The 15,312-nt window shown below is 37.1% G+C and overlaps 1 protein-coding gene across 5 annotated transcripts in view; it reads right to left on the minus strand.

Moving 5' to 3' along the window:
* Positions 1-15,312, minus strand: part of OXCT1 (3-oxoacid CoA-transferase 1) — a 122,381-nt gene that overhangs the window by 40,379 nt on the left and 66,690 nt on the right. For 3 of the 5 annotated variants that reach the window (XR_012053114.1, XM_072922547.1, XM_072922549.1), the window contains 2 exons: positions 15,150-15,230; positions 12,683-12,784 (listed from right to left, as the gene is read on the minus strand). Coding sequence is in view for 4 of the 5 variants with exons in the window: in XM_072922547.1 (XP_072778648.1) it covers positions 12,683-12,784; positions 15,150-15,230 (183 nt within the window). In the remaining variant the exon portion in view is untranslated. Of the gene's footprint in view, positions 1-2,887; positions 6,568-11,345; positions 12,579-12,682; positions 12,785-15,149; positions 15,231-15,312 lie in introns of those variants that run through there. The other 2 variants (XM_030257583.4, XM_030257584.4) reach the window with 2 other exon arrangements.

The raw sequence follows: 15,312 nt of genomic DNA on the forward strand, positions 1-15,312 counted from the left end.
ATTGGACATGACAGCCTTGCCTGCTATAAACAAGGCAAGCATCACATAGCTTGCCTTGTTTTTTGGACAAATCTGAGTGATAGTGTTAATTGCTCATACAGCCAAAATTTTTAAACAGGTACGAGAACCATGATTTTCCAGCATATAGGCATCAGATCCAATTAATAGTCTTTATTCGCTCATTGCTTAAACAGGTGAGATTGAATTTGTATTACATTAATGTACACTTTCTTAAGTGGCAATGAATGTGTTGCTTCTGTAGCTTGTCTTTGTTTTTTGAGTGGTAACATGTGTTTGCTTTTCATATAAGTTTGTTTTTGTTCAGTTTCTGCAAACCAATTCTCCTCCGGGCTGCAGTTTTTCCTCTTCTTGAAACAGGTTTTCCCTGCATTTAGAGAAGTTTTCAGTTCCCTTTTCTACCTGTGTAGTATGTAGTTTCCAGCTACAAAACCAAAGGGAATATTTAGGAATTTATTCAAATAATAGAAGTCATTAGCATGGGCATCTACAAACAAATTTGATTCATTAAGACAAACCAATCTTAAAAGGGAAGATCCCTCTCTGTACTGTGCTGAGGTGCCATGGCAGTATATTGCTTGACCTGCCAGTTCTTTAAGAGACTTCCCAGTTTTGTTGCTTGCCCTGGAACACCTTGCAGTAGGTGCCTACACATGGGACAGACAGAAAGGAGGGGAAGTCAGTTGCTTGCCCAACTGAAAGCACATGTTATTAAGAGAAGACCCATCCTCTGAAGGACAGTTCAAGTCTTGCCACTGCTGGGCAAATGCACACTACATGAACATTTCCTGCTCCTTCTTGACTTCATTCACAGCCTTGTGGCTTTTGTCATCCTTTCCGCTGAAGAAGACATTGTTCTCTGGAGCAGCTCCCTCACCCAGCTCCCCCAGCAGCATGGCTGGTTAGGTGTTTTCCTGGGATAAGAAAGATGTACTTTGAATCCTACTGGTCAGGGTTAGGAGCTGAACCTTTGCAAAAACTCCCTGCTGAGTTAATACAGGAAAAGAAACATCATCACAGTTTTTCAAATGAGCTGGGACTGTGCCAATTCTATGTTGAAAACAGCACAAACCTAAGTACAAGTTGAGACCCTTTAGCAGCCAGGTGGGTGGACACTGGCTTGTGAACCTCATACAGGTACAGGTTTGAGAGAAGCATGATGATCTGCACTGTACCAAGGGCAGCATTTCTCACCTGTGCAATAGCCCCAGGGGCAATGCCCAAAAGCACTACAGCAGCTGCAGTCTAATAATCTATCCAAGATTTACACAAATTAAACAGTTTTTCTCTGGACAACTGTTTTAAGAACATGGAAATAAAAATTCTAGTTTTAGACTCTACTGTTCCCACAAATAAGTCATGTTCTGGTTGTTTCTGGAAGCCATTACACCAATAAAATACAATCTATAGAAAGTATCATGGGAGGCACATAGAGAACCCAATCACCTTGAAGGCAAGGATTTCTCCCATGCCCTTACTTCTTCTAAATGTGTACATAAACATGTGAACCAGACACAGCAAGTTTTCATAACACAAACACAATAGGTACCTTTACCTTTGCTGGAGCCTCAACACCTGATGTTATGTAACTATATTCAGAAAAGGAATTCCTTCCCCATCCTGTTGTTCTCTGAAATTCTTTCACTTAAAGCTGCCAAACATAGCGTGGAATGGGTATGTTAAGATCCCAGGTCTCCAGAAGCAGATGGCTATGTGCAGAAGAGGGGTTCTGCTCTCAGAAGACTACTGCTGTGCAGCAAAGAAATTATCTCCTTGCTGAGTACCCTCCCAATTCCTGTGATCCCCAGCCTCCTCACTGGTGGGGTGGGATGAAGAGCAGAAAAGGCCTTGGCCCTGAGTAAGCACTGCTCCGGATGAGAGAGACATCCCTGAGTTACCAACCCTGTGTTCAGCACAAATGCAAAACACAGCCCCATACCAGCTACTGTGAAAAAAATTAATTCTACCCAAATCCAAACCAGCACAATAGGTAAAATGGAAGACATATAAGGTACCACAAAACTTCTAAGATATACCTGTAACTAACTTTCTCCTCTTGTCAAGGAAAACATAACCTTCCGCATTTGTATGAGTGGATTTCAGAGCTGCAAGATTGCTATATTATCTCCAGGATTTGGCACTTACCTTGTAGCCTCCTACACAGGGATGTTGGATTTTGACCACACATATAAATTACTGAAGAGCTTCATTTCAGAGAAAAACATCAGGTTTTTTTTTAATGATTCTATAAACATTTTTCTTCACATTTATCAACCTGCTTTCTGATGATTTTGAAGAGAAAACGAATCTATGACACATTTACGCATGACCTTATGACAGGTATGGAAGGATGACCCCACTAGACACAGACATTTTCATCCCTTTGCAATCATCTATTTTATCATTCAGTAGGTGGTTAATGGAATTTGTCTTCATGTGTCATCTAGTACAATTTTCAGAGTGCAGCCACACGCTAACATCAATGATTAACATCTCAAATGTGATCAGTTCTACAGCAGTTTTAATCAAAAGGTAAAAAATCTCTTCTCTAAGGACTACATATGCAGTCCATTATTTAACTTGATTGAAAAACAACTCATTTCGAAAATGAATGTGATAATTATGTTTGAGATTGACCCAACAGAGACATCAGTGAGAAGAGAAAACATGTAGAATCCAGCCATTAACTGATTTTTGAGCTTCATTATTTCTGTTTATCAAACCCATCCACATACATACAAGACCTGGACATTTTGCTATGTGCTGAGGTATGACATGCTGGTATGAACACAAGCCAAACTTTTACTTCTCCCAAAAGCAGAACAGAACACCACAAAAAATGGTAACAGACAAATTAATAGACAAAACCTGCAATTTTAAACCTTTACTTTATTGATTGTTTTGCAAATACATAGGAAGGAATTTGATGTTTAGTTTGCAGAGTTTACAGCACAGCTATGTTTTCTATGTTTTTTATTTTTCTTTTTTCAGGGACAAAAAAATCAATAAAAGATAAAACAAAGTCCAATGTGATAATATAGTAGAATCATTATCTTCTCTAGGACAAGGAGTATCAACTGTCCTTGTGTGTGAAGTGCTGTCAAGCAGGGAATTATTTCAGTCCCAATAAACCTTAATCCCTGCAATACTGACTATTGCAACTACTGCTCAAAGTATACCTTACCTGTGAACCACACTTGTGCCCACAGAGAGGGAAATACTTAGGAGTGCTTTAATTTTTATTTTGCTTAACAAATGAATTTAAAAAGTGGATTCAAAGCTTGTTGCAGTTATCTTGTGTGGACTTTTGACATTTTCATAGAAACACCAGTATTTTTCCACAATCTTTTGTCCTCAAGATATAAAAATTCACATGTGACACACAAATCTTGTCTCCTGTTGCTACAGCATCATTGCTGTATATGGACAGAGCCTGTTCTTTTATCCCCAATTTTCAGCACCATGTACTTTTGCTCTCTTGCATTAACAGTGAAACAAGTAAGACACAGAACTCAAACGTACAACACGTATGACAGTCTTCAAGTACTCTTCCACACTCTTGATCAAGTGTGATCCCCAAGCTGAAGAGTAACAAACAACCTCTTCCACAGACTTTAGCTTCTTATTCCTCACAACATCCCTGTGAGGTAGGAAGAAAAACATCCCCTTTTCCAGCAACAGGAGACAAGGCAGAGAACACAGCTGTCATTCCACAAGGCAGTCAGGTAAAAGCTGGAAGTCAGGAGTTCCTGGGTCCTAATTCTTTGATTTGGAAACCAAGGTGCTAACTCCTAGACATCAACAAATTATCAGTCTTTTTTCTGTATTACTGACAACAACGGCTTCTGTGCGTGTACCAGCAAAGTGAAGTTCTACAGCAGAAGCAGTGTACATCTGATCCTGCCCTTAGACACTTCTGGACTTCATAGATGTGCAAATGTTCACCGTAATTAACTAATCAGTCCTACAGCTAATGTAGCATAGGTAACTGCAATAGATCAACATTTTCATTTATAGATTTCTTTAAGACTTGCCTGTCTATTTAAATGTTTGTGTTCTTTGGTCTTTTTGGTTTTGTGGCATTATTTTCCTCTGGATAAGTTTAACAGTAACTGCCTTCCCCTGTACAATAGTTTTTTTTATTCTCCCCTAAAACCATCGCCCATTTTGGGTAATCTATACAAGAGCTCTGAGTGAAGATGAACAAAATGCTTTCAGGGACTACACCCATTCCCTCAGAGTAGCTCTTCAGAAGGTAAAGACAGGCACATTTTGCTGTGTATAACAAGGGTCAGAATTGTCACTAAAGTGTCTTCATTGATTAGGAAAGAGGCCTCTGGGCTGCTCTATTCAAAAGTGGAACTCTTTACAGTGAGCTAAAATAGTCAGGTTTAATTATATACAGATTTTTAATCTTTAAAACCTCTGTGAGCACAACTTGAATCTACCTCCACAGGAAAAAAATGGCTAAACTTAACATGTGTGCAATGAATGAGTAACACAGGGAATACATATATATAGCCTAAATTGAGAAAATATGTCAAAATTAACACGCTGTGTTAAGATATCCTGGAGCACTACGATAAATGTAATTTCAAGTCTTTGATGAAAATTACCTATCATCCAAATCACTTGATATATTAATCATGAAATTAGCACTGATCTTTGTACAAGACATTCCTTTCCCACAGGCTCAGCATCAGGTCTTGGCTATAGACTCAGGCTACACAATGACCTACCACCCACTAGCAGCCACGAGTTCAAGTCGAAGTTTAGTATTATGGGAATACTTTTGTACTGGCATAACGGTGTTTACAAAGGAATTTTGTTTAGTTCTTTTTGGGATGAAGGATATCTTGTTATGGTATTGACAAGAGATTATCAAAGAACTGTTTAGGGTAAGTGGAACTGTACAATATAATACTTCCAATGAAAGCAGTTTTACTGCTGTAAAACCAATATGTGGATTGAGAAAAATTTTGTAGCTGTTTCCATGAAAGAGAAGCATTTCATATTTTAGAATGGAAAAAGGCTGTACAAAGGCTAGTACAAGAGATAAGTATTGCACAATGTTTCTGTCTGGTTGCCTGAGAAATGTGTTACATTCCTTCCACAACACACATTGACTATGGTGAATTCCTTACTCAGTATTAGAATGCCTTTCTATGCCATGTGCTAAACATGCTTATTACATGTATGATAAGCATTATGCAAACTTCTTCTTGTGCTTTTACATTTTAACTGAAGTGTTTTACATGTTCCTATTTATATAAATGACAGAAATTACAGAAACCATTATATTGGAGAGAATATTGTATTTTAGTAAATGTTGATTTCCAGTCAATTCATGCTCTGTATAATAAAGATATATTGTACTGATTTGGTATGTGAGATCCAAAGCTGTCATATTATCTGTTTGCAGAAGTAACAAAATATAAAAATTATTTTGTAATTAACAGGAAAATAAGGCCTTCATCAAAATTACTCTGAAATAATGTCTTTTCATTTGGAGACTCTCAAGTTATGATGAAATTGGGTTCCAAAGTCTTTAGATTTTGCTCGTGCCTTGACTGACAAGTGGTGCATATTGCTTTTACTCTTAACATCTGTATTCCCGTCAGAAGGCTCTTCAAAGTGTCCACAACCTTCTCTTCCCCTGTTTCGATATGAGACACTGGAAGGACAGACCTGACTCCTGAAACGATTCTCATTTGCCTTTGACTGGGAGCTGAGGAGAAGCATTATATCTGGAGAATAAGAGCAGTTCATGTGGGGAATTGTGCAGCTACCAGTTGTCTGCATGAGGATGGACACTTTTTCATATTCCTCCTTCACACTAGCCCTATTCTAGTTTGTTTGACTTAAATATGAAGGGTCACAGCTGGACTTTGGGAGGTGTATGCCTCTCAATACCAACAGACACACACTGTGGAAATAGCAGATATATTTAGGTCCCAATTATTTCCACTGGTTTAAACAATTTTGTTACAGACTGATGAAAAGGTTCAGGAAAAGGAACATCCATAGTCCCAGTATCTCTCTACAGATACATATATTTGTTACAGATCACTCCAGAAAAGACCCACACCTTTACAGGAGAATGGACATGATAAGTGCTATAGTTCCAGAGCAAAAGATATCAGCAAACACAGAGGCAAGTTTTGCATGATTTTTTTCTAATTCTGTGTAAAAAACCCCTAGTATTTGGCAGAGACACTACAAGGCATTTTTTTCTTTTTTACAATGATCATTAACATCTTACTATAACATGATTCAAAACTTAGAGAATATATTCACCATTCCATTAATGTTGGTAATGTTATGAAAGCAGAATACAATTAGGCTTATAGTTACAGTCTAAGTTTAACTATCTGGAAAATACTTAGAGAGCCCTTAAAAAAAAAAAAAAAGAAAGAAAATGGAAAAAAAAAAGTAACATTGCAAGACAGTAATCTATTTCTTCCATTTGGAAACATGCCTTCTTGAAAATTAAGCCCAATCTGTAATTCGCAGTTAAATCTGCCTCATTGGTATTAGCTTCGGTGAAACCTAGCAAAAAGAAAGGAAAAAAACCCCACAAGAGTTGTCATACAGGTAAGGTCTAGCAGTACAACCCAACATTCACTTCCACGTGTATTTATTATGTACCAATAATGACTAGAGACACCGTACTTATTTAACCTGCCATATTTGCAGTATGTCAGAGATAAAAACTACTACAACTAAATTTTCTGATGCAAGAATACAATATATGTGTAGTGCTAGTATCCAGACTCTCAGCTTCATTTATTTTGAGATAGGTTATTGGTGTAAGAATGCAAGCATATTAAACTTGGGCAGATGAACCTGTACTTGTCCCCTGTACAGTCTTCTGTGCAGTAACAGATAAATGAATTTTGGAAGATGCATGTGAGGAGGGGATATGCAATCAAAGGTATACATCTACAAGAAACACTCTGCAACTATTGTATATGGATACATGTGATGGGATTATTTGTTTGGTGATGATAGAATACAATATCAAATTTATATTTCCTATTTTTAAATGTCTTTCTTCCATTCACATTCAATTTTATTTATTGAATGATTATAATAATTAATTCCAATTTTGCTTTTTTAAAAAAACCTTGCCTTTTCCCATTCACATTAATTTTTGTTTAAGGGCACATTTATACATTCTATTATTTTAATTCATTTACTTACAAAATTCAATTAGTGATATTATAAGGTGTACAGCAGACCAAAAATAAGACATGGTAAGCCTAAATAGGAAAATAGATGAGGAAAGAAGGTGTAAATAGGAAAAATACAGAGAAGATTTTGAATAGCAGCAGTGGTTAACATTTGCTTGAACTCTCACTCAGGTCTACACAAAACCCCTGAGGAACAGGTCTCCACAGAAGATTCAAGCCTCTTTAATTATCTGATGCCCCAGGATGAAGATCAGAAATAACTCCTGTGATCTTACTTTTTCAGGATGAAAAACAGTCTGTGGATAATCTGGCTCCTAGCTGATTAATGTGCCCTGTGTAAGCATCACCTACTGCAGCCTCCTGCCTCCTTTACCCATCTTTTTCAGTTAACAGTACTCAAGAAACTAACTCATGAAATAAGTGCCTTTTCAAGCATTAATGCCTCTTTCTTTTAGAGGTACAGGGCTGTATCTTCTGTACTGCTTAGGTTTCTATGTGAGCTTTCCTCCAGCCACTATGTATCATCATTTATAACCTTATGAGACTAACCACTGAGCAAAACTTAGTTCATGAAGAATGTGTTTACTGTATCAAATGCTAATGAAATGTTTTTTGTGGATAGTAACAATTCATTGATTTTTTTCAAAGTTGTGTATGAACTAGGATAATAAATAGATGCAATTGGTACAATGCATCAGCATTCCTGGATTAGCTCCAGAAATGTTTCAACATTTCAGACTCCAAGTTACTATGTGCCTCACTTTATTTGGGCCTATTTGTGCCACAGACAGGGGTGGTTCCATTGAAGTAAAGCTAAACGCTGGAAGATGAAGATAGGAGCACTAAAATCTGTATTCTGCAAACAACAACAAAGGCAATTACTGGAGAGATTTCTATTTTTTCTGACGTTGTTGATTTCAGTACCATCAAAATATCAAGTGTTTTACATTTGATGAGGATATTACATTAAATGTGGTGTGTGCACATCTGACGCTAACAGCTGTCATTTGTGTGTACCACTATCCACTTCAGATGGGTCTGACGCCCGTGAGTCAGATGTGCCATAATGTCTGCTCCGGAAAACGAAGTTGGTGAGAGACAGCACCACTCAGAACTGGACCCAAACACAACTTATGCTGCATCTAAAATGTGATTAAACACGCAGAAAAACGCCAGTGTAACAAAGCAGACGGTTTGTGCTTGGAAACAAGGAGTAATCGAATCTGGAATGTAGAAAGCATTTTAAGACTCTCTGAGTCCACTAGAGACAGTCAATCCAGTATCACTCTGTGATAAGAGTAAGGCATTTAGTAAGCGCTGAAGGGGCTTAATGCAGACCCTAGTCACAGTGCGCAGCTTCAGAATTGCTACTTTCTATGACACCACCTAAGCAACACACTCTTAATATTATTCACTTACAGGAAGAACACCTGATCTTGGAAGCTTTAAATACTTTGCTAATGTTGGACATGCAGGTGTTCTGGGAGGAGCTTGTCTGTGCAGTCCAGTATGTGGCCTCTCAAATGGAAAGACCACACATGGGCTCTGGGGCTTGTTGCAGTCCAAGCCTATTGAAGCTCTGATTTCCAACCCCAAAGTACCCTTTTCAGTTACACAAACAGCCCTATGCTCATTTCATTGAATTTCTATGAAGTGAGCATTCCTTCAGGTTCTGATTCTGAATAAGGCTGAATCCTGTTAAGTTCCATTGGCCTTAACAAGGAAGAAACAGCAAGTTAGTGTTCAAAAATTTAAAATGAGCCCTTCCAAAAAAAAAAAAAAAAGGCAGAAAAAACCCATATCTATTTGTTAAATTAAAAAAAGTTGCTTATCTCTTATTAACACCTATTTTTTCATTTCAGAGAAATGCAAACCACAATTCTAACATCACATATATATGTGTATATATGATGCAAAAATCTCTTCTTAATAGTTTTTGCAGCAGAGATCAGGAAAAAAAAGCCCACAAGGTCCATGTAATAATCAACTCAATCTTGCAACAGCCTAAAAAGAAAATGTTCCTCAAAGGAAAATGTACTTCCAGAAAATAAAATCTATATCCTCTATCATTTTGAACTCAGTAGTTGAACTTGGACAGACAATACCTTTTTAAACATATGCTAGCTTTGGCAGATGCTTTTTCTATACACTGTTATTTTTGAACATTTTGAAAAAACAAGCTTTAAGATTAAGGGGGGAAAAAGGTTGTGATGGGGATTTGTGACTTATCCTGATTATTTTTATAACTAAATACGTCTGCAAAAGTATGTTTTGTCATGGGCTCATCAATGGTAAAAGGCACTACAAGCCCAAACAGCTTGCCTGCCAAGGTGATCTATATGCTAGGCTACAGCAAATTATATTTAAGCATGCAAAATAAGCCGACATTTTGTTTTCACAGCACAGTAAAATCGAGGGCAAATTGTTTTTTAAATTATGCCAGTCTATAATGAAGATAGTTGACTCTAAGTCATGTTTTCTTTGACATTTTGTTTTGCAAATGTTTTTTAGGAGATATTTTTCCAAGTAAGTAAGCAGGCTGTGAAATGGAACTGTATAGTCAAATGTGTCTCAAATATGGCCATATAGACTATGAAGTTCTCCTCTCCAAACAGGAACAGTCTACATGGGGTGCGACAGTTACATTTAAAGATGTAGTAATCTCAAAATCTCATTTCTAATGAACTCAAAGAGACATTTATTTTTAGTTCAGCTCATACACTGCATCTACTGGAAAAAAAGCAACTAGAAAAAGGGTTGACTCCTCATTTTCCCCTAATTAGTTCTGTTTCAAACTAGAAAAATATATGATCCTGCTTTTAGTGTGGCAATACAGGATCACCAAAGCTCCTGTCACCGATATAAATAAACCTAAGATGTCTCATTCAGTGAACATAAATAATCACAAGCACAACTGTTACTCTTGCAAGAAAGCCCGAGGCAGAGTTTTGAAATGTGAAAAAAAGAGGATTAAGGATGCTGCAGTCCGAATAACAGCCTATCACTATGTTCAAATTCCTATTCTATGAAATTCAAAACTAAGCAAAGAACCTGTAGTTGTTTGCTATATATGTAATTCAGGCCATCAAGGGTCCAATATTACATAACAGCAACCAGTCTTGCTGTCAAAGATTTCCACAGAAGATTTGGTAAGGATTTCAATGACAGCAGGATTGGGACACTATGGCCTGGAAACATTCTTTACAGGATGTGGGGGGAAAAAAGAAAGAAAGGGCTAGTGCGCTTCCATGCCACAGGTTTAACAAACAAATAATTGAGGTTCATGTCATGCTTTCAATCTGCAGTGCTGTAGGAACTGTGGGCACTTTTGTAAGGAGCCGTAAGTGCATGTGCTCTGGCAGAGGCACACACTTTGCAAACAAGCATTGCTTTGCAAGCATTTATGCAAGCCACTGCTTTCAAGGTAAGTAAATGTAAATGCCTAAATCAAGAAGTAACTACATTTTTCATGCCAACTGCTTGTGATTTCATGCGTGACTGTGGCAGCCAAACGAAGCAGACTGTGCTGGAATTTGCTTTCTGGAGAACTAGGAAACAATGCCTGTGAAGGGTCCCTTCCTGATCTTACAGACACATCCCAGGGAGCCGGACAGTGAATGGTTCCAATACCTCTCATCAACTCCTAACTTCAGGCTACACTAAAGAGTTGAAGTTTATATCACTCCATTGTAACATTTCCAGGAAAGCACCAAGGAACAGTGGGTAGTATTAATCTTTTCTTTGGACCTAATTGCCTTGCCCTGTGTCATACCTGCTGCAAAGCTTAACCTCATGGCCCATCATTTTAACCATATCACTTCTTTCTCTGAATTTTTTGTTTCCTTCTGCTTTCACTGCCTTGAGCATAGGCAGCTGGCCTTTACTTTGGGAAACACCACTGAATTGAATAGGTATCTCTTGGTCATCTCAACCAAAAAAAAACCCAGGTCCTTTCAAACAAGAAGCTTTGGAACAAGTAAGGAGTGTTTTCAGTGTTTTCTGAAAACAGAAGTCCTTTGCTGTAGTTTACATCTATTTAAATGCTTACTAAACATTGCATCTTCAAATTCATCACGATGTTGCTCCCCAAATTAAATCCAAAAGAACAAAACAAAGTGACTGACTGCGAATAGATACAAACCTATAAAGATAATTTTAATGTTTTACTTATGGATGCTAGCTGCTTGACAGACAGATCAGCCCAAGGAAAAGAAGACCTGACATTATCAAAGTTATAAAAAATTGATCATTTTTTACTAGATCAAAGTCAGAAGCTGAATGAATAATTTCATTTCCACACAGAACTGCCGTATATGGAAGGTTGCTTCCATTTTAACTGAAAAAATAATAATGACTTCCCTGCTACTTCTGTAACAGCTTCCTGCACTTTGCAGTTGCAGGCTACTGGTCTTTAATCCAACATCTTTTCCTCAGATAATTAAAGGTACTTTCAGCAGCTAACAGACCTCTATTTAAAATACCTAAGGAGAAACATACATAATAATATTTAGTTATCAGAAATACTGTCTGATGGACACAGGAAATAAATGAAATTTCACAGGTTCATTCCTCAGGAAGTTTCCTTACTACCAAGATATGCTCAAAGCCATAATAAAAAACCCTTGCACATACTAAATGTTCTGCAGTCTGTCAATTAGGTGCCATAGCCATGCCATGAAACACTGCAAAAAGGAGTATTTTACTTCATTAATAAATATACCTGAACTATTTTTACAGCACAGTTTTTACACTGTCATACTTGCTGCCCTTGCCAAAGGTTGGTTGAACTGCCCCAAAAGACTTCACAACACAGAAGAAAATATTTTGAAATGTTGATGTAGGAACAGGCCAAGAAGAAGCTATATTATCAACCACACATGCATTCAGTTACACTCTAGAGGGGTACAGCTTTCCATTAATTATGCAGTTTTGTGTTTGCATTAAATGAGACTTAAGAATGAATGTGAATATCAAAAGACAGGGGCTTTCTGGATTAATGCAGAGCACAAGTTCAATTTGTACAAGTTAGTCTTAGAGCAGTTCATTGATTGTCACGTTTAACACAGAGGGCACAACTGTAGTCACTCCTGTCAAGAAGACTCACAACTCCACCTAAAGATAGCATGGAAACTTAGCAGGTAAACTAGCTTATACAGTGAAAAAATAAATATTTATCCATGTCTTAGAGATGAATCAGCTCCCATCTTCAATGCATAGAAATTTCCTTTCCATTTGTCTTTTTACTCTAAGTTATTTCTCCATCTCTCCTGGTTTTCCAAGCTTCTGATGCTTTCAATATCATCACACTATATTAGCTCCAAATTATCTTTCATTGTAAATCCCACATGTAATCTATTCAGTCTTCACCTATAAAGATGAAACTTACTTCAACTACAAGCCTTCATGTGTTAAGTATTTGTGGAGAATATTTGTTCTGACTCCAAACTGTACTGGTTTGTAAAACTACTTACTGCGAAGTCACAGCCAGTGCTTTTCTTGATATCATCTACTGTCAGTCCTTCCCAGATTTCTATGAGTGTCAATCCCTTCTTCTTGTCCACATCAAACACTGCCTATTAAGTTCAAAAAGCACATAATTTTTTTTATTATTAAAAGAGAAAATGAGGATGTAAATGCAGTAACATTTCACAAAATGGTGTGCTGAAATAGATAGCATTCCTTCAGTAAGACAAGATCCCACTTTTCACTTTCATGACTGACTAATACAGGTTTCTGCTACATTTATTTGTACTGAGAAAGAGAATCTAGTGTTGCTATTGGACACAAAGTAAGTACACAAACTCTTGGCAAGTTCAAAGGCCAAAAAGGAGAGCCTTTTATTTAAGCATCTGATATTTATAGAATTCCAGAGATGACCATGGATTGGAGAGTGGAATTACTACTTCTCCAGCCACACTGGTTAAACCAACAGTCCATCAATTCTTTCTTCCCACAAAGAAGAAAGTAAACCAATTTTTACATGAACTGTGTGAGAACTCTAGTAGAAATATGTAAGCAGATCAGAAGGCTGAAGAAGTTTTATGAGAACTTTAAGACTTTCAAAAGAACTACAAAAGAAAACTTAACACTTTAAAAAATCAGAGCAACAATCTAGAATGTGTTAAAATATCTAGAATCTAGTATGTGTTAGTTTTGTGGGGTAAAAGTGAAACTGTTCATCACTGCAGGAAATGTAGACCATGCCTGCTGCTCCAATCTGGTGAGAATGGGACGTTCAAAGGAAAGGGCTGAGATGTTCTTTGCTGCAAGACAACATCCACCAAGAGACCACAAAGGAAACAGGGGAAGAGAATGTCTCCCCATTCTTTTATTTCATTTCATTTTATCCAGTAGGGAGATCATCTTTGGCTGACTGTAAGTTTCTCCAACAGCTATTGCATACCAAATGCAAATACTAGAACTTTTAGAAGCTAGCAGTTAAAGACAAGATTCCTGCAGTATTTTTAAAATAAAGCCTAAGAGGAAGAGGCTGAAGGAGCAAAGGCTGTTCTGTCTGATGACAGAAGATATAAGATATGCACTCCACCTCTGAGACTTACAAGTGCATCAAATAAAAATACCTGTAAAACAATGTGCACTTTAATAGTGCCTACCAGAGGGAGATACACAGGTTGCAATCTAGTTGCCAGGGAAACCATAAAGTCTAAAGTAATTTTCCTTTAAAAAAAAAGTTTAGGAGCAAAAGACCAGCAAAGCTTGAACTTGAAATGAAAGTGAAGTCATAAGCTTGTCACAGAAGTGTTCTGAAGCCTAGTTGTCCTCTGGGCACATTAAACTTCTCTTTATGGAACTGGAAAAGGACAGCTTCTTTAAGTCTTAAAAGAGAAGCTGGGCATAGGGAACACTCCAGGATGCTAGTATGGAAACAGAATTTGTAACACTATCCAATTGTTGTTCCAAATTTGTATCATTTCCTAATAGAGCCATGAGATCTGGTAATTGATAAATATTAGAGACATGTCTACTTGTTTATTTTCTTTTAGTTCTTGTTCCCTCCCATGTTCTTTGTACCCTACAATTGAATGTGGCCAGTTGGTAGAAGGCTAATTAAAAAAAAAAAAACAAAAACAAAAACTTCCATATTTTAATATATCTTCCCTTACTTTGTGAAGAAAGTTCTAAAGTTATTGCTTTAGATGTAGCAATATCCCACCATGAGAAATCAAATTCTTCATCAGCAACTTTAATGCATTCTACTTGGCTCACAGAGGGACTACTCTAAGTCCTTAAAAATGTAAACACCAAAAATAAAAGGAGTATGATTACAGGAAAAAAACTTTAAGTCACTTATCTTTTGCTGAAAAGATCCACTAATGTACTTTGAGCAGCAACAGTATGAGATGCTCATATGCACTTCCACTAGAGAATAAATTGCTTCAACAAATGGAATCAAGTAAGGACAAAAGAACTAAAGCTCTGCTACAGCCACAGTTTTCTCTGAAACAGTATGTAGTATACATGAAAGAAGATGCCAATTGTCCGACCTATGTGTGCTCTGCTGGGCAAAAAGCCCCAGACAAAATGAAAGGACAATAACAAACAAACAAAAAACCCTAACAAAAGCAAACAACACACCTTTGCCTCCTAAGCTGTAATTACAGCCATATTAGAAAACTGACATGTAACATCAAATTTTCAGAAATTCTTTGGGGAAAAACAAGATACACTCTTTTCATGCCTGTTATATGTGGCATCTTTTGTTCTGAAGGCATCTAAGGGCACAGTTCAGTATGCTAGATGTCAAAACTTTAAAAGGAAAAAGATGAGCCCAAGACCTCTGGATCTGAACTCCAAGGCCATCTTTTCCCTACAGTGACAACAGATACTGAATATATTCTTCATTTTTGCTAAGCTTTGCTATTGTTATTAGGGATAGAGGAGGAAATTATTAACAAGGGGTCAAGAAAAGTACTTTACCTTTTCTGTAATGATGCGGTCAACACATTGTTTCCCAGTAAGTGGTAAACTGCATTTTTCCAGGATTTTATGGACATTTCCCTGTGTTTAACAATATACAAATATCAGTTTTTAAAAAACTCAATTATGATCATGAAAATTGCAGCTGTAGCCATTCACTGTT

Source organism: Taeniopygia guttata, chromosome Z (genome assembly GCF_048771995.1).
Source record: "Taeniopygia guttata chromosome Z, bTaeGut7.mat, whole genome shotgun sequence".
Lineage (NCBI taxonomy): Eukaryota > Metazoa > Chordata > Aves > Passeriformes > Estrildidae > Taeniopygia > Taeniopygia guttata.